The sequence below is a fragment of the Eutrigla gurnardus genome (genome assembly GCF_963514095.1).
Source record: "Eutrigla gurnardus genome assembly, chromosome: 16".
Classification (NCBI taxonomy): Eukaryota; Metazoa; Chordata; class Actinopteri; order Perciformes; family Triglidae; genus Eutrigla; species Eutrigla gurnardus.
This window is the reverse complement of record NC_139927.1, coordinates 4785517-4806518: the sequence shown is the minus strand read 5'-3', so window position 1 is coordinate 4806518 and position 21002 is coordinate 4785517. Positions and strand designations below refer to the sequence as shown.

General features: G+C 43.2%; 2 protein-coding genes across 5 annotated transcripts in view; both read right to left on the bottom strand.

The window, feature by feature from the left end:
• Positions 1 to 9325: 9325 nt before the first annotated feature.
• yy1b (YY1 transcription factor b) lies at positions 9326 to 15469 on the bottom strand. 2 transcript variants are annotated; one of them, XM_084031180.1, is made up of 5 exons: positions 14716 to 15469; positions 13012 to 13174; positions 12181 to 12241; positions 11435 to 11593; positions 9326 to 10456 (listed from the first exon to the last, which is right to left on the bottom strand). In XM_084031180.1, the coding sequence occupies exons 1-5, from the start codon at positions 15311 to 15313 to the stop codon at positions 10274 to 10276; spliced, it is 1164 nt and encodes a 387-aa protein (XP_083887306.1). In that variant the 5' UTR covers positions 15314 to 15469; the 3' UTR covers positions 9326 to 10273. The 2 variants fall into 2 exon arrangements, with proteins under 2 accessions (XP_083887306.1, XP_083887307.1); XM_084031181.1 differs by having other exon boundaries at positions 13012 to 13162; positions 14716 to 15464.
• A 3354-nt stretch (positions 15470 to 18823) lies between these two features.
• The window catches only part of evlb (Enah/Vasp-like b), a 36309-nt gene continuing 34130 nt past the window's right edge, over positions 18824 to 21002 (bottom strand). For all 3 annotated transcript variants that reach the window (XM_084030821.1, XM_084030820.1, XM_084030819.1), the window contains exons 8-13: positions 20966 to 21002; positions 20368 to 20419; positions 20136 to 20193; positions 19996 to 20056; positions 19816 to 19873; positions 18824 to 18938 (exon numbers count right to left, since the gene is read on the bottom strand). The exon at positions 20966 to 21002 ends at the window's right edge or, in 2 of these variants, runs on beyond it. In XM_084030821.1, coding sequence (XP_083886947.1) covers positions 18901 to 18938; positions 19816 to 19873; positions 19996 to 20056; positions 20136 to 20193; positions 20368 to 20419; positions 20966 to 21002 — 304 coding nt within the window. In that variant the 3' untranslated portion in view covers positions 18824 to 18900. The remainder of the gene's footprint in view (positions 18939 to 19815; positions 19874 to 19995; positions 20057 to 20135; positions 20194 to 20367; positions 20420 to 20965) is intronic.

Below are 21002 nucleotides of genomic sequence, written 5' to 3'. Positions count from 1 at the left end.
TGCAGCAACACCCCCCCTCTCTCTGTGAGTGGTAGACGTCTGACAGATCCCTAACCCTGAACCCTTTGGTTTGTTCAAAGAGTGAGGAGGCAAGCTAGAAGATGAAAAGAGGCCACGCTAGTCACAAGGGGGGGGGGGGAGGCCCTCGCTGCAGAAACCTACTGCAGGTTAAACACGACCTCCGCAGTGGGAACCCGTGCACGACTAATTCTACGGTTACAGCAGCGTCTCCCTGACAGCCGGGGGGGGAGGGTCGGGATATGCAGTACCTGCTGGGAATACGAGCTCTGATTCACTGTGTATTTTGGTGGTCGGATGCCGCCTGATTGATTTTTATATCCGTGCATTCTCAAAGGCGCACGGCACACGGCGGGGTTGGAGAATCCGGCGTTTGTACAGGGAGAGCCTGTTAGGATGATCTGTGAGAGACATGCATTAATTGCTGTCACTCAAAGAGACGGGACTCTCTTAATTCATTATTTCTCGCTCATTAAGGGGTGATTAGAATGCTGAGGAGCTTGGCCTGGAACCTCGGTTCAGGGTTCGGAGAGAGCCAGAGGTGTGTGTTAATAATAGATGCATTTCTGGGGAGAGAGAGAGAGAAAGTGAAGTGGGGGGGGGTAGAGGAGCTGAAACTGAGAGGAGTAGTTTTCATGAAAACCAATACGGTGACATGTGTGGGAGGGAGAGAGACAGGGGTGAGGATGAAGACATGGTGAGGGGAGCAGAGAAGGAAGCGAGACAGCTCGGAGACGGAGAGGAGAGAGGAAGAGGAGTCGGGGAGGAGGAGAGCAGGACGAGGAGAAAAGAGCATCCTTTGTAAGGCAGCCATGCAGCCTCTGGCTCCTCGGTATTCAGTGCACCTTCACAAAGGGGGTGAGGGGAGGAGGAGGAGGAGGAGGAGGAGGCAGCGGTGGGGTGAGCCTGGGTGATGGACCTCAGCCGGAGGTCTGGCATCGAGACGAGTGGAGTGAGCCCTGTGGCCAGATCCGGACCGCACGCTCCCCTTCACAGCACGGCACGAGCCTGACCCGCTTTCCAAACCCTCATCATGTGTTTCCTGGCCTTTGTCTAGTGTTGCCCCCCCCTCCTCTCTGCTCTACTGTCTTGCATCATGCTGACTCACTCCTGCTCCTGAACACCCCTCGCCTCCTCCCTCCTCCCTCACACTCTTGCAAAACCTGAGAGGTGAAACTTCCTTCGACAAACACGACGGTCAATCAGTCATCAGTCTGTGCTGATTCGACGCGCTGCTCGTCCACCGAGGTCAGAGTGACCGTCTGAAGCGTTTTGATTAACTCTCAATGTTCCGCTGATTAAATCCATTTTCTGCTGTCACCGCTAATGGCTTCTCATTGCTTTGTGTGAGTTTCACTTGGCTCTGACAGGACGAGTCCCCCCGTTTCCTTTTCTTTTTGACGGAGCACTTAAACCAACATGGCCTCCTGATGGCACTATTTCCTGCTCTTAATGACAACCACGATGTGGGGGGGGGGGGGGGAATATCAGGGGGCGCTGATGTGTCCAATTTGTGGTCAATTGTCGTATTTAAAGAGGTCGTTGTGGTCTATTTCAACAAACTGAAGGGCCGATTAAAAAATCAGAGTAATACGGAGGCTTAATCTGACACGACTGAGGTCCTTCAACAAGTGTGTAGGCACCTTTTTTTTTTTTTTTTGCTCTGCTGCTCAGTGTTTCATTATCTCAGCACAGCAGGCGGTCTTAGTCAGAGGCACACATGAGACATTGTTCCCCATGGCAAGCATTATCCCTGGGAGTACATGTAGAGAGCCGGGGGCGAGATAAACCAAAACACAGTTGATATCCCTCTCAGGGGGGGGGAGGGGGGGGGGGCACAGAGTAAAATATGCACAGGCAATTCCAAAGAGTATGCATTATTGAGAAGAGTAAATGGGTCCAGGATGAACATCATGGCTCATTAATAGTGAATGTGATTACTGTTTCTGGGAAAAACAGCAGTCTGGGCGAGGGGGGAGATAATTGAAATGGTCAAATCTAAACTAAAGACTTCCTTGTTTACTCAGCTAACTGTTTCTGTCTCGTCAAAAAGTCATGATTAAAGCCGGTAACTAACGATGCCAGGTGTCCTGTTATTGTGCTGATAATTGCTCGCGTCTTTAATTGCTCTGCTCCTCCTGACCCGTGTTTACCTGAGCTTTCATTCCGTGTGAGAGCTCAGCTTTTTTCCAGTCAACTGTGCTTCAATTACCAGCAGGATCTTTGACGAAGCCGGCGACAGGAAAAAAAATGAGTGAGCATTTTCGGGAGAAATCCCATTAGAAAGCTGAGTGAAGGTCACACACCAGAGGGGGGGGGGGGCTTCCCCTGATTGACAGGCAGTCTTACTAAGCGACACGACGGCGTCATCCCTGCAGCACAGGCACCAGATTTGGGTTCGAGGTGAACCCAGATTATCGTGTCCTCCCCCCTTCCTCCCCCCCCCCCCCGAGGTGTTCCCATGCTGAACGAACAGATGCTTCCTCCTCCTCCTCTCCCCCTCCTTCAGTTACATATGCTCCAGGGTGATGGACGACAAAGAGGCTCGCTGCCGTTTACACCAGACATACCAGGCACCATTAGGAACCATTTTCTGCCCATTTGCCTGATAGCTGCTATCGCTTATAGAAGTGATTTGCTCCGTCTCTACAGCTCCCCCCCTTCCCCCCCCAAATGATGGATCTCTCATTGATTGTGAGAGTGTCTGAGATCTCTAAGAAAACAGTTCAGCAACCAGGCAGATGTGCCAGCTTCCCAACTATCTATCAGCTGCTGGAGAAGAGGGGGGGGGGGGGACAGTTTAAGCCTCTTTAAGGCTCCCATTCACAGTGACTTACTAAAAGTGCTTATGCTAATCTTGTTATCGCTTCAGGCTTCTGGTAATGGAGGACAGGAGGCTGCTGGGAGGTCGGGGGCCATATTATTTTGCTCACCCAATCGCAGGAGGGCTCCCGAACTACTAAATGTTACTGCATGCATGCTTGCATTTCACTTGTCCACTGCTAATTCATTTCTACACCCACAGACACACACAGGCACACACACACACACACACACACACACACACACACACACACACACACACACACACACACACACACACCGAGGTTATTGACTTCCATTCATTTCCTGGAGACTTACCCTCGCTGCTCCTATCCTAATCCTCACACAACCTGGACCTGAACCTTAAACCAAGACCTCACACTAAAATATACTACTATGCCAGTCCACATAACGTACACACACACACACACACACACACACACAGATTTCCATCACTTTTACATTGACTCGTATTCATATCCTGGAGACTTACATGATCACTATTTGCCTATAGCTCTAACCTGAGCCTAAACCTGACTCTTAAACCCAACCTCATCCCTAAAATGTGCTGATTTCCTTTGTGGGGCCTCGCCTACCTTTTAAGGACAAAATGCAACCATGCGTCACCATAAAGTACCATTTACACACACACACTCTCACACACACACGCTCACAGATCTGCATAGCTCCGGGGCTTTTATAACCAGCTCACACCAGGATTACGAAATGACTGTGTTTCCGTGTGCTAATCTTATTTATTGCTCACACTGATCTCATCTCAGTGTGCTTGTTAAGTTGAGATATCAAAGCGCGGTGTCGCATTAAACTTGAATATATAAGTGTATAAAGGGGGATGCAGACAGAGAGGAAGAGCGCCCCCCCTCCCTCCCTCCCAAAGCTATTGTTTGATCAGTTGTCATCCCGCTGCAGCTGAGGGGACGAAACCCACCGCGGGTAGAAACGGATAATGTCAGGTAGCTCTTCATAAACACGGCTTTAAAGGTCTTTTGATCCAACCGTGACCACGTTTGCGGCGTGGAACCCCGCAGGCCGATCACATCCCGGTGCAGCCGCCTCGCAGTCGGCGATTTGAATTGTAGATGCGACGGCCAATGCTCTTTTGAAGAGCGTTCACCTTTAGTGACCTTGCGGAGCGAAGCGGGGACGTGATGGGGATCTGGAAACGGAGCGTTAATCAAATAAAGGTCGATTCGTGATTGACGTCTGGTGGCTGATGAGGGAGACGCATGAGAGGAGGGGGGAGAGGGAGAGAGAGATTGGTGTAGAAAGCTGTTTGGACATCTTGCTGCAAAAAAACCCAAATAAACGCAAAGTTATTTACTAGTGAATCAGAGACTGTGGAGACAGACAAACCTGGCAACCCAAAGAGACTGACACCGCGTTTTAAACTTTTAGTACATACTGCAGCTGAACTCACAACGTACGCACTGTTGCTGAATTCAACTGGGACGTCGTTCTTCATCATAACATCGCACCTTGAACTTCGAAATCCACTGCAGAGGAGGATTGTGGGTCAGAATAGTCGAGGCGGCGACCCTGCGGTTACGAAAGTGGAGCTAATCAAGGCTATTCAAAGAAGGCTGAGCGATGCCGTATGACACACGGGACAGAACTCTTTTTTTGGTTACGCTCAAATGAATGACAGTCGATATATAATAGAAATCTTTTCAGTAAATGCAGAATTAATTCTAAAAGTGACGATGCATAAATGCACTAAACTAAATTCATCTGAGAACTTTAACCTGTTCACGGTGTCTTTAAAGTTAATTGGAACTTTTTTGGTCGCTTTAAAAATGTCTCTTTCTTAGCTCCACCCATCCGGTTGCAAGAAACCAAGATGGCAGCCGGGAAAAAAGCCCGACTTGAGGCTTCAAAATGGTCCACTTCACTTATATATACAGTCCAAGAAAAACAACCAGTGTACAGCAAAAATGCATCCCGGTATTTTTGGCACACTACTTATTAAACCATTTTTCTGGCCTTCTTAATAATATCAGCACTGGAAGAATCCCAGACTCAGTCTGCCAAGAACAAGGGATGTGGCCGAGCAGCACTCAACGCTACACTGCAGCTTGTACAAAGACAAGGGAAGGAAGCACTTCACCCAAATAAAATGCAGCTAGCAAGAACTCGACACGCTCTCAGACTTCAAAGGGCTCTCATTATAATGTTCCTTATTCTAGGGCTGCAACTAATAGTTATTTTCATCTGTGATTAATCTGTAGATAACGGCGGAGGAAGAACTCAAAGCCCTCGCTGAAGTAAAAGAAGAAATAAAACCATGTAAAAGTACTCCATTGTGAGAAAAAGTCCTAATTAAATCAATGTAGAGGTACACAAATACACGCAAGATATGGTTATGAATGAAATGTAGAAGCAGTGCAGTTAAATTACCCCTGTGCCTGATCAATTATTATATAAAACATAATGAGATTGATGCATGGAGTGGCAGCCCTTTGGTAGCTTGTCTAGTTTTATTTATCTGATAGACAGCCAGTTAGTAATTAGCTGGTAGTTTAGTTCACGAGGTAAATCTGAGGAGTCTTGAGATGGTTAATGAGGCAGGAACGAAGATAATAGATCTGAAAATAGATCTGAAATGTGTTTTCAGGCCTTTTTTTCTGTATTGTTTGCCGTTTTATCTTTTTCTTATCTTAGATATATTCAGACGAAACGACCTGAGAAATGAGAAATGAACTGGATGGCTTATTATAACTCCTGATTTCATCTTTGACATTATTGTATTTCATAAGCCCAGCATACGTATTTGTCATTTGAGATAAATGTAGAGGAATCAAAGTATGACGTTATGTTAGATACAAGTACTATGCTTCTGGTTTCTTTCCACCACTGAAATAATGAATTATGAATAAACAGTTAATAATTAAGTTAATTGTCACACAACAGTGAAAAATGCCCATCAACATTTCTCAGATACTTATATCATATATTTATAATGATATAAAACCGGGAAAAGAAAAGAAGTAAATCCTAATATTTGAGTACCAGCATTTTTTGAATCATAAATTATCTAAACGATTAATCCAAACATTTTAATAAGGAGATTAAAACTAATAATGTGTTGTATTTTTTTACATTCTGACCTTGTAAACCTTGTGCAACCTACTTACATCCCAACCATGCAAATCTGAGTTTGACAGACAGACAGGATGAGAGCGGACGAGAGAGGAGACGGTGTACACAGATAGAAAGAGAGAGAGACTGAAACAGAAGAAAGAGAGGAAGCCGGTCTATATATAGGTAGAGACACAGAGAGAGAGAGAGAGCTGATGTGGGCACCAGAGGTGAAAAAGAGGGTGAGCTGCAGAAAGATGAATTACAACCAATGCTTTCCTTTGGATGCAACCAATAAAGATACAATTAAAAACCCTTCAAAGTGGGTTTTCTGATGTTTAACCAGCGTCGTACGCCGGCCGAAGAGATCAACGCTGACAAGGTGGAGCGATGCTCTACGTCTGCAGCAGCAGTCCTGGTATTCAGGGGGGTATCTCAGCCTCTCTCTCTCTCTCTCACACATACGCTCACTCTCTCCTCTGTTACCTTGGCAACATATTTTCTGCATGGAAATAGTATCTCTCGCCGTGCCCACCGCAACAGCAAAAAAAAAAAAAAAAGGCACTTCAAGAGATTTAAACGCGTCTAGACCTGATTTAAGTTACAGATCTATAGATCGGATGGAATTGAGTTATGCCGTTCTGCATGCCTTAGCACCAAATTGGCCGTGTGACGGAGTTAAGCCTAATGGCCTCTGACAGCCTTTCACCGTAGCAACCAAAAGGGATGAGGAGGGAAGGATGGATGTACGCGGAAATCTGTATTCGCAGAATAAAGTTGACTCGAGTCTTACATTACGCGAAGGTGCAATTTAACACCGGCGGTTGTTTGCCTCAGGATTTATTTATCTAACGTTAATATGAATTTCAGTTCCTGACGAGCACAGCACGAGCCCAGAGAAGGAGCCTTGGCAGGAGTGTTATTAAGGAATGTAATATGAATAATAAAGCGTGGAGGGCGGAGGGGTCGATCTGTAAGGATTTTCCCCGACTTAGTCTCCGCTCACAGATGAAGGGCGTTTAGTGCAGCTGGAAGAACGGTGGGCTTCTCGCTGCTGAGTCTGCCTGCTATGCTTTGGTGGGATAAACCTTTGTTTGCTTGCCGGCAGTGCAACACAGACAGACAGAGAGACAGACAGACAGAGACAAACTAATGAAAGAAAATCCAGGCATTTGAGATTGTATTGTGAGATCACACTCGGCTGCAAATAAGCTCCAATTCAGCCAAAGCAGAGAGAGAGAGAGGGATGGAGAGGGAGAGAGAGGGAGAGAGAGGGGGGGGAGAGAGAGAGAGAGAAGGTGAATAACATCCAGGTAAACACGCAGTGCAGAATTAAAAATAGGAGGCAAAGAACAACAACACAAGTGCCTTGACTCCTGGGAGAGAGAGAAACCATAATGAAATAAGCATCTGAAAGAGAGCAGGTGTTGGAGGCTTGACAGACTTCAGCTGCATAACAAGTAGTGCATTTACTCTCCCATGCCTTTGTCAATCAAAACAACCAATCCTGTGAATAAATGCTCCCTTAGAAAAAAAAAAGATACAGAGACCCCCATGTGGAATCATGCCCGAATAAGCCTTTACATATAGTCTCTCTCTCACACACACACACACAGTCTCAGGTAGAGGAGAGGCGCACCTGATTCTGAATCTCAAGCAGTATGTCTGAATTGTTTGGAGGCTTTAAAAGCCAATAAGACATCAAGGATGAGCAGGAGCTGAATCAATTTATTTCCTCGGCTAAAACACAAAGCAACACAGCGATCTTTTGTTTCTGCTCTCGGATCGTTTGTGTGACGGACAGCAAGCAAAGACTGGATGGGGAGAGAGAGAGGGAGAGAGAGAGAGGGAGGGAGAGAGAGAGAGAGAGAGAGAGAGAGAGAGAGACACACAAGAAAGGCTGGATGACATGGCTGTATTATCCAGCACCGCCCTGGGGGATCAGCACCATGGACAGCACCACCACCTGGGCACTGTGTGTTTGGTGCCAGAGGGGGCAGTAGGAGCTGGTCTGGAGTCTACAGTGGGATGACCCCGGGGATCAAGCCAAAGTGCAGGATCTTAGCAGGACGCTGAGGTAGACAGTTATGCTAATCCTGCTGGTGGAGCAGAAAAAGGGGAATGGACTTATGAGTAAACTCAAAAAACTGCAAGTAGAGACCGGAGAAGGAAGGAAGGAAACTCCACTGAGCTGATGCAGCTTTTAGAAAGTCTGTTATTATCCTGAGTCATGTAAGAAAGGGTCATATATATATATATATATATATATATATATATATATATATATATATATATATATATATATATATATATATATATACACACTGTATGTGTGTATTCAGCTGGTTAGATTAGCTGGCATTGGAGACCAGGGGAATGACAAATCCAGTGTGGGGCCCTTAGGCATGGCCCTTGAAGCCCACCTCAGGCATGAGTGAAACAAATAGAAGATTTTCCCGGGTCAACAAGGTCCGCCTCAGGTGTTGAGGAACCAGAGGCATGAGCAATGGACTACTGGAATAAGACATACATGGACGAGGGAAGAGAATATGATACGACTATTAATAATTCTGGTCTTCTGAAAAATGGAAGCATACAGAACAACAAGGATTGTGGCATTCATTGATCCAGATCCTGACAGTCCTGCATCTAGAAATATACTTAACAGTATAAAGTGAGACGCACTCGAACAGAACGGGCCCAGTCCGTTTTATATTATGGGATAATTAGCAGCAAGGAATCAACATTCCAATTCTACTTTACTGTAGCCGGCCTGCTGGAGCTCATTTTAACCGTTATATATACTCGGCATATTCATCTCAAACGAAGAATATTTTATAAGCAGATCTTCTCTTTAAAAATTAAATACCGCAAAGCATGGGGTAGAAATTAACATAATACTCGAGTTTCATATCTGTAAGTATGCAGATTCATTCAGTAATGGAGTGCTACATAAACATTCAGTTTACCGCGACGCACGACGATGAAAAAGCTTCATTTTGGCTTCTTAAATTACAGTCAATTCTATTTTTCTATTTATTTTACGTAGCGTCAAATCATAACAGAAACCAGACACTTTCATAAAGAGCAGGCCAACAGCGCACTCTATAATTTAGAGAACCGCCACACCCCCATGAGCAAGCACTCAGGGAGACAGTGGCAATTACAGACGACCATAAGATTTGGCGACTACATGTTTGCTCGACTGATTGTTTCAGCTCAAAATACTAAACCTGACGTTGTATTTAAATGGGTCAAAACACTAATTTAAGATGTAGAACTGATAAGAATAATAAGAGCATGTTTATTTACCACTAATACAGACTGTATTCAGAGGGAATAATAACAAACACCAGTCGATATAAAAAGACTCACTTAATGAAAGATGTTTTGTATATTTCAACAGGATTGGAATGAGCCGTTTTATTGTGGGCAGTTGAGATACATGTGTGTAAATATGAACAAAAAGGAAGTTAATGGTTGACGTCTGTACATTACATTCTAACAAAGAAAGTGATGGTCTCGCAGTCAATTCAATACGCTCCAGATACTTTCACCGAGACGCTCCGAGCAACTTACTCACTCATCTGTGTAAAGACAGTTCATAGAAAATATAAAGCAACTCATGACTAAAAGTTTAATTGGTTAAACACTTTAAATCACACCTCTATCTATGTCTACGTAATTTCAATACAGCCATACAATACAAGTATACACGGTTATTTTTGTGGTTAGAGAAAAATACAACCAAAGAAGGTATGGAAATGCAAACATACATCTGTTTTTTTTAAACTTCTCATATACGTGAAACGGGGTCACACAAGGCCCGGGGGAGGGGGCGGGGCTTTTTGTATCATAGGTACGATCTCATAATGCATGAGGAAGAAGAAAAAAAAAAATCACGATTTTACTTAACATAGCCTGAGACAAGTGTACAATATGCACACTCGAGGAAAAATAAAAACTATGTGGGAAAATAAAAATACTAATAGACTGCTGCTCCTCTCCTCGCTCTGGTAAAAATAAGTCTCTGATGTTTGTCCGTGATTTCCATCTTCTGGCGGCGGAGCGCCACTGGAGAACCAGAGGGACCGTGTTGGCCGGTGCTTTGGGGAGCAGTCACTGTGTTCCTCATCCAAAAGGACAGCAGAAGAAAGGGGACGCAGGAAAACTAGCTGAATTTCAGTGTTTTTAAGTCTTTTAATCTGTCAGATTCTCTTATAAATCAATGTCTCAAGCTTTTCATTCCGTTCTCAAAGGAGGTTTTCAGGTGTGCCGCTAGGATGCTTTTATTTTTTTCTCTCGTCTGTGTGGCTTGACGCTGGTGGATGGGTTCTCATTGGTTGTTTTTGGCTTTGGCGTGTGTGAGAATGTGAGACTTTAGGTTGGTTGACTGCGCAAACTTCTTATTGCAGCCGTCGAACGGGCAGACGTAGGGTCGGTCTCCAGTGTGGATCCGCACGTGCGTGCGCAGGTTGAAGTCCAGAGAAAACCGTTTCCCACAGCCTTCAAAGGTACACTAAAAGAAATGAGAGGAGCAGGGGAGTCAGTCTTCCCCTGATCAGAAAGCGTTCGGCATCCAATTTCCTGGCTTAATTGACCATTTGTCCCCCCCCCCCCCCCCCTAACAGTTATTATCCAATCACAGCTAAGCAGGGCCAATCAAGCGTTTGGATTTCTCCACATGTTGAAGTGATGTGCACGAGGCTGTAACCATAGTGACACACTGCATGTTAGGAGTTTGGTGCAATTTTTTAAACGTCCCAAAACCAAAGATGAAGAATAAGAGTGTTTACCTGCTGTAACATACGCTGCAAGTGTGAGCATGAGTTAACCAGCTTAATAACTACAACTACAATACAATAGTTGGGTTTTATAGGTGTTGTTTTTATGAAAAAAAGCAACCAGCACATCCACCATGTAGCACCGATGTGTGGAAGGTGGTGGCTTGATATGAGGCTAACAAATACATACTTGTTAGTAATACAAACAACAAACCCAAGCAGACAAACGGCGTCCTGACATCAGTTTGCGAGCATGCTGACTTTTCGCCAGCTTTAGTCTCAGTCTCCGAGGACAATATTGTGTATATGTAGCTATCAAATACATAAATATAAATAAAGAAAAGTACTATGAATACTGAGGGTAAATCATGTTATTGTAAAGTGCATGCGTGTGAGAACAGAAAACTTGACATGCGTAGCAAATGAAAATGGGAAAATACTTCAACACACACACACAAATAAATAAAATATGTCAGTAATTATGGAGAGTAACAGCCTCAATAAAAGCATTTCAGGAGACGAATCCAGTGTGGGTTGCATCACAACGCACCTCGATTCTCCGTTAGTTCAAATAATGTGAGATAAATATGGAGTCTTGAAGTTTGAAACGCAAAGACTCAAAAGTGAGTCACACAGTCGGTGTTAAAATGTAAAAATAGTGTGAGTGACTCTGCGGGTGGGAGGGGTGTGTGACGTTGGTCTGGATGCCTCACCTGGAAGGGTTTCTCCCCTGTGTGAACGAGTTGGTGACGTTTGAGTTTGGAGCTCTCGACGAACGCCTTGCCGCACTCGGCGCAGACGTGCACGCGAGGTCCGTGGGTGTGGAGATGCTTCCTCATGGCTGAGTTATCCCTGAACATCTTTGTGCAGCCCTGAGGGACAACAGAAAATGCAGCAAGGAGTTGACAAACAGGTTATTTGCAGCACACTTGTAAAGCCTGAAATGGTCCACTAAAGGTTTTGTTTGTTGCCTTGTATATCAGCGTCAAGTGCCTCCAGCATTTTGTTTCGTTCCCCTATAAATCAGGTTGAAATCCTGAGACGTGGAGCTGCTGCATGTATTGTTCTTTTTGTCTTTATTTAGATAGGACAGCCTGGATTCTGACCTGGGGTCACCGCCGTGAGGAGCCTCGGTAGACAGGGCGCCAACTCCTTCCATTGAGCTATGCGGCGCCCCGTCGTAATGTATTGCTAACATCTTCACACTCAAATGGCTCATACAGCGAATGCCGCTTTACATTAGCCAAACGTGCAGAGTTCAGGTAAGGCTCGATCGCTCTTGTAAGTACATGAAAATCAATAATCTTGAGTGCTTTCTTCACTTTTAAATAACCTTTAGAGGAATGTTCAATTACACAGAAAGCAACAATGTAGGACCATTAAACCTATCAGGAACTATGAACTCTATTTTAGTGAAGTGGTGGCGAGGTTCATTCGGGGACAACGTCGTTAGACTCACTTTATGAGGGCACGCTATCGTCCTGGGAGCGTCGTCCTCTTTGACTTTCCTGGGTTTCATCCTGATTCGGGGAGGGGGAAAAAAAGAGGACATGGTTTAGGATTTAAACAAACAAAAACAGACACGTAGCAAAGTCGTCCCTTTTACATAAGGCCGTGTTATCTTCCAATAGTTTTCATGTTTTAGTTAATCAATAACCCGTGTCAGTAAGAGGCGGCAGTGGAAACGGCCTCGCATCACATTTAACCTCAAGTTGGACCATGTTTATAGTGAATGGGCACAATGTAAATATTTACCATCATAAATAAACATACACTGGTTTTACTATTTAAAAAAAGCCTTTTTCAAAGTTGCCAACATGTTAAAACCTATATGATTACATGACAACTCAACTAGATAAGCAAACCAGTCATGAAAATAACTAATAGTTGCTAAACTGGCTTAAAATGTTTGACTGAATGCATTGAAGACTTATTTTCATTTTCATTTAAGTCCATTAGGTTTACAAAAGTAAACCTCCAAAACACAACCTGGCACTTTTGGGCATCAACATTAAACAATAACATGCCGTCCCTGAGAAATATTATACAGCGACCTTGTGCATTAACATAAATAAATACCTGCAAACATGCCAAAATACCAACAGCAGAGTGGATAACAGCATTATGTTTGTTTGTCAAGCTAAACAGAATGTGATACATGTCTATCTCATACTACACGTCACATTTATGACAGCTTTTTGCATGATATCATCCACAATAATATGTGTTTTTTCCTCAGGAAACAGATGTTTATAGGAGCAACTGCCACAGAAACCCCTGACACACTCACCTGGCAAACTCGGCCAGCTGTTTGGGGTCCGAGAGGTCGATCCCCGGGATACCACCAGGGGGCAGCTTCTTCCCTGTCATGTACTCGGAGTAGTCCGGAGGGGAATTCTCCCCTACGATCTGCTCCTCCACCACCGACTCATGGTCGATGTCTTTATTGTGATCTAGGAACACATTACAGAGACTGAACCGATAACATACTGGTGGTTCCCTAGCAACAAGCCTGAGGGGGATCAAACGCATCTGCAGCTACCTTGGGCGCTGAAGTTACATCAGGAGTCACATTATTGTTGCATAATCATTTTGGCATTACATTAATAGGAAAACAACATATTTAGGCGTAATTCCGGATATTATTCAAGTCCATAATGCTCATAGTTTTGCATGCGTTTAAATCGCAAATTATACTGTAAAAGTGTTATAAAACGATGCTAATGGCACAAGATAAAACTAAACATGACAGCGTGCGATTATAAATAATCTAACCGATCATTTTTAACAGCAGCGCTGTACACTTCAATATATTACATATATTTAAACAATAATTACTACATTTTACAAAAAAAAAGTACGAAAAACAACATAATATAGTGTGCACATGTCTAAAGCCTGGTCTGGACGTATTGATTCCTAATAAATCATTTTCAAAAAAGTGCTCTAAAATAGCTCCAGATAGATGCTGTGTCCTCGGATTATTATTACGGACTATATCAACCGAAGTGTTCGTAAATTATACTGTAAAAATGTAATAAAACAACGCTAATGATACCTTACTAATTTAAATAAACTGACATCGTGCGGTTATAAAAGTAAAAATAAATACATCTAACCAATAATATATATATTTTTTAAAGGCAGCAATGGACTCGAATAATAATTTAAACTACATATTGATATATACACAATTATATATAAACAACATAATATAGTGCGCACATGAGCCTGGTCTGGACGTATTTATTAATACATTATTTTAAAAATTGCACTAAAATAGCTCCAGATAGCTGCTGTGTCCTAGATTAGTATTATTAAAAGGACTATATTTCATTATTTTGTTGCAGTGTTGATGCGAAAACACCTGGTCATTATTACACTGCACGCAGTACCGACGCTCTGCAGAGAGGCGGTAGTCAGCCCGACGTAGAGGCAACGCTGTCTGCTGAACTACCACCGACAGCTACCACAGCTAACTGCTACGATTAACTGGCCGAATATCACCCGAATCCCCCCGATAATTAACCCTCACGTATTTAAACACAATCATTCCGCGCTGCTTCCGCCGCGGAGGAGCTGCACGTGCGCCCCAAGGGTGTTCTGCGGCCTGTAGATCTAAAACAACGCAGCTGTCTTGGCTCCTTCCCCCTCCTCCTCCTCCCCCCACTTAGCACCGCCGCCATCTCTGCCTGGCCGCGACTATCGCCATTTTTTCGGGGCCGCCGCCATACTTACTAGTCTCGGGGAATATGGCGGCGCCCAGCAACACTTAAAACATGGCCTCCCTTCAAAACAAAAACATTTCGATGTGATAACGCGCGGTTTTGCATCGAGCAACGTGCGGTTATTTGTCGCTTTTCACGGCAATGCGACGTACCGATCCAGGAACTAGTCTGGTGCAGCAGGACAACGCCCCGGCAATGAGGCCTAAAATGCAAACGGCTAACATCGGAGCTTTTGACAGACACGGGCCAGGCTAACGTTTACTTACCCGACGCCCACATCGTAACAGAGAATTCCCCCTCCAGTGTCTTTATTTGCACCTGCTTCTGTTCCCATTTTCTCCCGCCGGCCTCCGCGCCGCTTAAATAGCTCTTTTTGCCCGCTTTCTTGCCCCCGGTGCCGCCTCCCCGTTTCATTCGACCCACCGAGCTCTTCCCGGCCACAGTCACCAAAGTCTGTTCAATGTACTCGTCCTCCACCCCCGGAGCCGGTACCGGGATGAGGATCTGGTCCTCGAACCCGCTCCCGCCGTCCGTGTGTAGGTCCGAGTCATCCCCGCCGACCACCTCCTCCCGGGTCTGGACCAGGATCACCTCCTGGTGGTGGTGGTGATGGTGGTGGTGGATCGAGTTAGGGTCGTCCGTGACCAGCGGTTGCAGCGCGATCATGGGCTGCCCGTCGTCATCGTCGTCGTCGTCTTCATCGTCGTCGTCTTCATCGTCTTCGTCGTCGTCCTCGTCCCCGACCACCGTGGTCTCGATAGTCTCCACCGGTATCGTTTCCACCTCGATCTCGTGAAGCTCCACGATCTCGGCCGGCATCTCCGAGCCGTCTGTCTCTATGTACAGCGTATCTCCGGATGCCATGTTGAAGTCCGCCAGCTTGCCTCTCTCATTCACGCCGTGTTGTGCCCCCTGTTTTTGGACCTCACAAACACACTCACACACCCCCCAGCTCTGCTAATGCTGCTGCTGCTGCTGCCTCCGCCTGTTCTCCCTCTTCTTCGATAACAACTCTCTCCACTCCGTCCCACGCCAGTTCTCGTTCTCGTTGCCACTATGAGCTCCAATATCACCAAACATCGCGAGACTGGGCTGAACCCAGTGATACATGATTCCAGTCCTGCTGGAGCTTTGTTGACATGAGGTTTAGTTGTTTTTTGACCCAAAAGCACCCACTTGAACATATTTTTTTTAAATTACTCAATGATGATCAATGTTTGTTATAAAGTTATTTAAAAAAAAATAAAGTTCACTTGTCCAGAATATATTTACAATATACAGGTACTACTCGGAAAATTAGAATATCGTGTAAAAGTTGTTTTATTCAGGCAATTCAACATAAAAGATGAAACCAATACATTCTATAGACTCATTACATGGAAAGTGAGATATCTCAAGCATTTCTTTGTTGTAATTTTGCTGATTATGATTTACAGCTTATTAAAACCTCAAAACCAAAAACTCATTAAATTAGAATACTGTGAAAAGCTTCAGTAATGTAGGCTCAAAGTGTCACACACTAATCAGGTAAGTAATCCAAAACACCTGCAAAAGGGTCCTGAGCCTTTAAAAAGTCTGTTTGGTTGCTTGTTTGGTTTAGAAGAATTCACAATCATGGGGAAGACTGCTGATCTCACAGTTGTGCAGAAAACCATCATTGACTCCCTGCACAAGGTGGACAGTTAAGTGGAAGGCAGAAGTGTGGAAGAAAACGGTGTACAAGCCGGAGGGATGACCGCAGCCTGGAGAAGATGGTCAGGAAAGGGCCATTCAAAAGTGTGGGGGAACTTCATAAGGAGTGGACTCAGGCTGGAGTTGCTGCTTCAAGGGAAACGACACGCAGGCGGATGCTGGACATGGGCTTCAAATGTCGAATTCCTGTTGTCAAGCCGCTCCTCACGAGCAAGCAACGCCAGAGGCGCCTTACCTGGGCTAGAGAGAAGAAAGACTGGACTGTTGGCCAGTGGTCCAAAGTCCTCTTTTCTGATGAGAGCAAGTTTTGCATCTCATTTGGCAACAAAGGTCCCAGAGTCTGGAGGAAGACCGGAGAGGCGCAAAATGGAAGATGCAGGAAGTCCAGTGTTAAGTTTCCCCAGTCTGTGATGACTTGGGGATCCATGTCAGCTGCTGGTGTTGGTCCTCTGTGCTTTATCAAGTCCAGCATAAACGCAGCTGTCTACCAGGAAATTTTAGAGCACTTCATGCTTGCTTCAGTGGACCAGCTTTATGGGGATGAGGACTTCATCTTCCAGCAGGACTTGGCACCTGCCCACACTGCCAAAACTACAAAATCCTGGTTCAACAACCATGGGATTACAGTGCTTGACTGGCCCGCAAACTCACCTGACCTGAACCCCATAGAAAATCTGTGGGGCATTGCCAAGAGAAAGCTGAACGGGAAGAGACCAAACAATAAAGAAGAGCTCAAGGCCGCGATTGAAGCATGTTGGTCTTCCATAACACCTGAGATATGCCACAAGATGGTAGCATCCATGCCGCGCCGGATTAAGGCAGTCATTCGTGCAAAAGGGGCCCCAACCAAGTACTAAGTACAGATGCAAGAATTTACATTCAGAGGCCTGACATTTTTGTATTTAAAATCCTTTTTTTTAATTGATTTCAAGCAGTATTCTAATTTTCTGAGTTTTTGAATTTGAGGTTTTCTGAAGCTGCAAGTCCAAATCAGCAAAATCAAAACAAATAAAAGCTTGAAATATATTGATTCGCATTGTATTTGTCTATATAATGTGTAAATTTCACCTTTAAAGTTGAGTTACAGAAATACATGCACTTTTTCAGGATATTCTAATTTTCCGAGTAGTACCTGTGTGTGTGTGTGTATATATATATATACATACAATATACAGAAAACAGCAAATGCCCATCGTAGTTGATTCCAGATTTAAAATCTAAGAAGCACATGGTTCTTATTAAACTTGAATGGGATAGAATGGCGAAAGTAAGCTTTGCAAATACCCCAAATGTTGGTATTTTTAATTTAATTAATTGATTAATTGATATTATTTGTATTTGTTAGCCTTGACTGAATTTATTTAGTTTTTTTTCATAGTCCAGCACTACTGGAAACCTGCAAAATTGTATTAAAATGAATAAAAGAGCTAATAAGGATTTTCATCTTTTATTGTCAGTTGCGTGACCTCTGACCTCAATGGATTAGATTCCTTTTAAGGTTTTATTCAATCTGCCAATACTGAATGTACATGGTAAACTGTGGAAATTATACCTACATAGTGATTATTAAAAAATCCACACCCATCGTTGAATCTTTGAATTGGCATTATACCACCCGGTTAATAAATAAACCAAAATGTTAAATACATAAATTCATAATCTGGGTTTATCTTTTGAACCGGTTTAGTAAATATACACCAGCTGTAATTTATGGCACCCAGCGAGCAAAATAGGAGTCGAAACAAACACAAAAGGAAAGAGACGGCCTCATTTATCCAAGACATTGTTCACAGTTTTATTTGAATTCATTTTAAACTCAGTGCGTTTTTTTTGTCAAACCAGGAAGCACTTTTTCATAAAAGGAGAGAATAAAATGAACAATAACTTCACCATATCCTTGCAGCCAATAAACATTTTATTAACAACATGATCACAAATACTCTGGTGTATTATTATTTTTTTTTGTTTTTGTTTATAAGATTGCAATATCCAAAGAAGTTTATTCCACCCTCGGTTTCAGGCCAGAGCCTGTATTTTTCTGGTGTGGCTCCAGACATAGCTGTGTTGGTGAAAAAGGATTAAAAAAACTAAATTAAAAATGTTTCAGGTTAAATTAAGAGATTTTTGGATGTGCTTGCAACTGTATCTAAAACCAAATGAAAACAAACAATATAAAATACAAAAGGCTGACATAAAATTATGTGCAATTATAATTATCAACATCATTACTATCATATTCTCATGATCATTCCTTCATTATTACTATTGTACTCACTAGACTACCACTACTTATATCAATATTAAATTGTAAAATCGTAAAAATGACAGTAATAATAATGACAATGATAGTAATAATAGTGATAACAATAAAAAAAGTTCTGAACAAACTTGTGGAAAAAAAAGACAAAAAAACAACAAAATACAACAAATAAAACCATATAAATTTGATCCATTTTCCAGACAGAGGGGTGAACTGGACTAAAAACAGGAAAATGTGAGGAATCAGTGCGAGACGGTGCTTCATTCATTCACATCCAAAAGAACCAAAGAAATGTCACATGACACGTCTGAGATGCACCAGCAACGTTGCAGCGTTGCTTCAACAGCACAGCTGACCAGGATGAGTAGATGTCACAGTTTGGGCCTCCCTTCCTCGTCCTCCTCCCTCCTCCTCCTCCTCCTCCCTCCTCCGGGCCACAGCGGCTGCTGCAGGGACAACGGTTCAAAAAGATGGGGGGGGGGGGAGTGGCTCTGAAAGATTATGTCGTGCTGATTCGACTGAGTTCATTTCTAATGGCTGCAGGCAAAGGAGAGAAAAATAGGAACAACGTTAACAACCTTCATAACACAATACTCCAAATTAAAGGGCCACTTCACCCATTTTACACACTGTAGGAGGTTATATTATAAGAAATCCTGGGATAAACATAAGCCTATATGTCTTCTCAAGCTCTGGAGGGAGAGATTTGAAATAAATCACTGTGTCATAGTGATGTCATCAGGGTTGTTTTGCTATAAGCCACACCCCCTGCTGCTACTCCTCAAGCTATCACAGCTACTATGGACTGAAACTAACTGAAATGACTATGACAAATTACCTCATTTATATAAAATATAATATCTAATGACATTGATTTCCTACTATATGAGTTGTTGAGTTTTTGGGGATATTTTAACTATGTGATTACACAAAGTTATTATATTATGAGTGAACATTATGTAGTCTTTAACCTTGTCATAATATTGTTTAACTATATGCCTAGTTAATGTGTTACTTTCTTTTAATACTGTAATATTTGCGAGTAAATCTAATAATGTAGGGATTGAATTTATTGATGATAGAATGACACGTTAACAAAATCTAACAAACTATTTTCAGCTCATTCAGAAAGAAATGTTATTATATTCAGACAACGTGATAAACTTTCCTATAATATAAGTTACTTTTCACATTTTTCACTACTCAAGTAGTAATAATATTGAAAAACAAAGTAATAATTTAAGGCTCTGATGTATGAAACTTTAAACATGCCTCTAGTGCGACCTAGTGGTCACAGCTCTACATGACCGCCTTCCCAGTGCTTAATTGACAGTTTAATATGCATTAACATAAATCAGGAGAGACACTGTGTTCCTAAATATTTAAGACTTTAGAGTTTCAAATTTTAACATACCATCGATGATTTCATCCTTCACTTTGTGCAATTCACGAAACACCTCTTCCAAGATTTCCTAGTGAAGCACAAGCAAACAGATCAACACGTGTTCATCGTCCATCACAGCGAGGAGCAGAATCCAAGAAACAGAAACAGACATTCATTCTGACTTTGTGTAAGTGTGCTGTTATTGTGTACCTGTTTCATCCTATCAAGGTCTAACGAGTCTGCGTCGCTGGCGCCCCCCTGAGGCCGTACCCTGCAAGGTAGAAAACAGAAACTGTCACATCCACTGCTGCTGTTCTGACACATCTGGAGCTGCTGCTTCCGGCTCTCACCTTGAAACCATCGCCCTGTCTGCAGAGTTCGCTCGGTCCCACGGCTTCTTGGCGCCATCTGGACGGAACAAAGGACATCGTAGATATGATGCATTCCGATATAAAACATATCAAATGATATTCCATACATTACATACATATAAAAGCCTCTTTCTTGCATTGTCAATCAGATGTGATTCTTGGTGCATGTTTACTTTCCTTCCTCTGAGACTAAATACACAGAAACACATACCTGTGGCGTTCTGTCCACCCCGGGTGCTGGGCGACGGAGCATTTGGGTCATCCTAAAGGAAAGACACACGGATAAATAAGCATCACTACCTCCTTTATCATCATCATCCTCCATTTATTAATAGATTAATAGATAGATAAATAGTTCTGCTCAGTGTCCCCACAGGCAGAACCAAACATGGAGAGGCAGCGTTCAGGGGTTTTTTTATGCAACAAACTTCCAGAAAACTGCAGGTCTGCTGCAAATCTCAAATCTTTTAAATCAAGACTGAAGACTTTTCTGTTTCCCGCTGCCTTTCAATAAACAATACATTTTATGAACTTCTTATACTGCACTGTAATTTCTATTCCTTTCATATTCCTGTTTTTATGGGGTTTTTACCGCAGTGCTTTTAATGTTTTATGTAAATGAATTTCCCTGTTGTTGAAAGGTACTATACGAATAAAATGTGTGATTTCTTTGTTTATTTCCCTCAAAATCACAATGCATCAAAGTAACAACGACCATCGTGATGCTCGTCGAATCCAAGCCGCCCCGCCTCCACCGTCCTCCTGATTATTTGTGTAAATTATAGAGTGGATTTTGGAACACCACTCACATTTTGGCTGTCTTCGGGCCTCTCTGAGGCCGCTTTC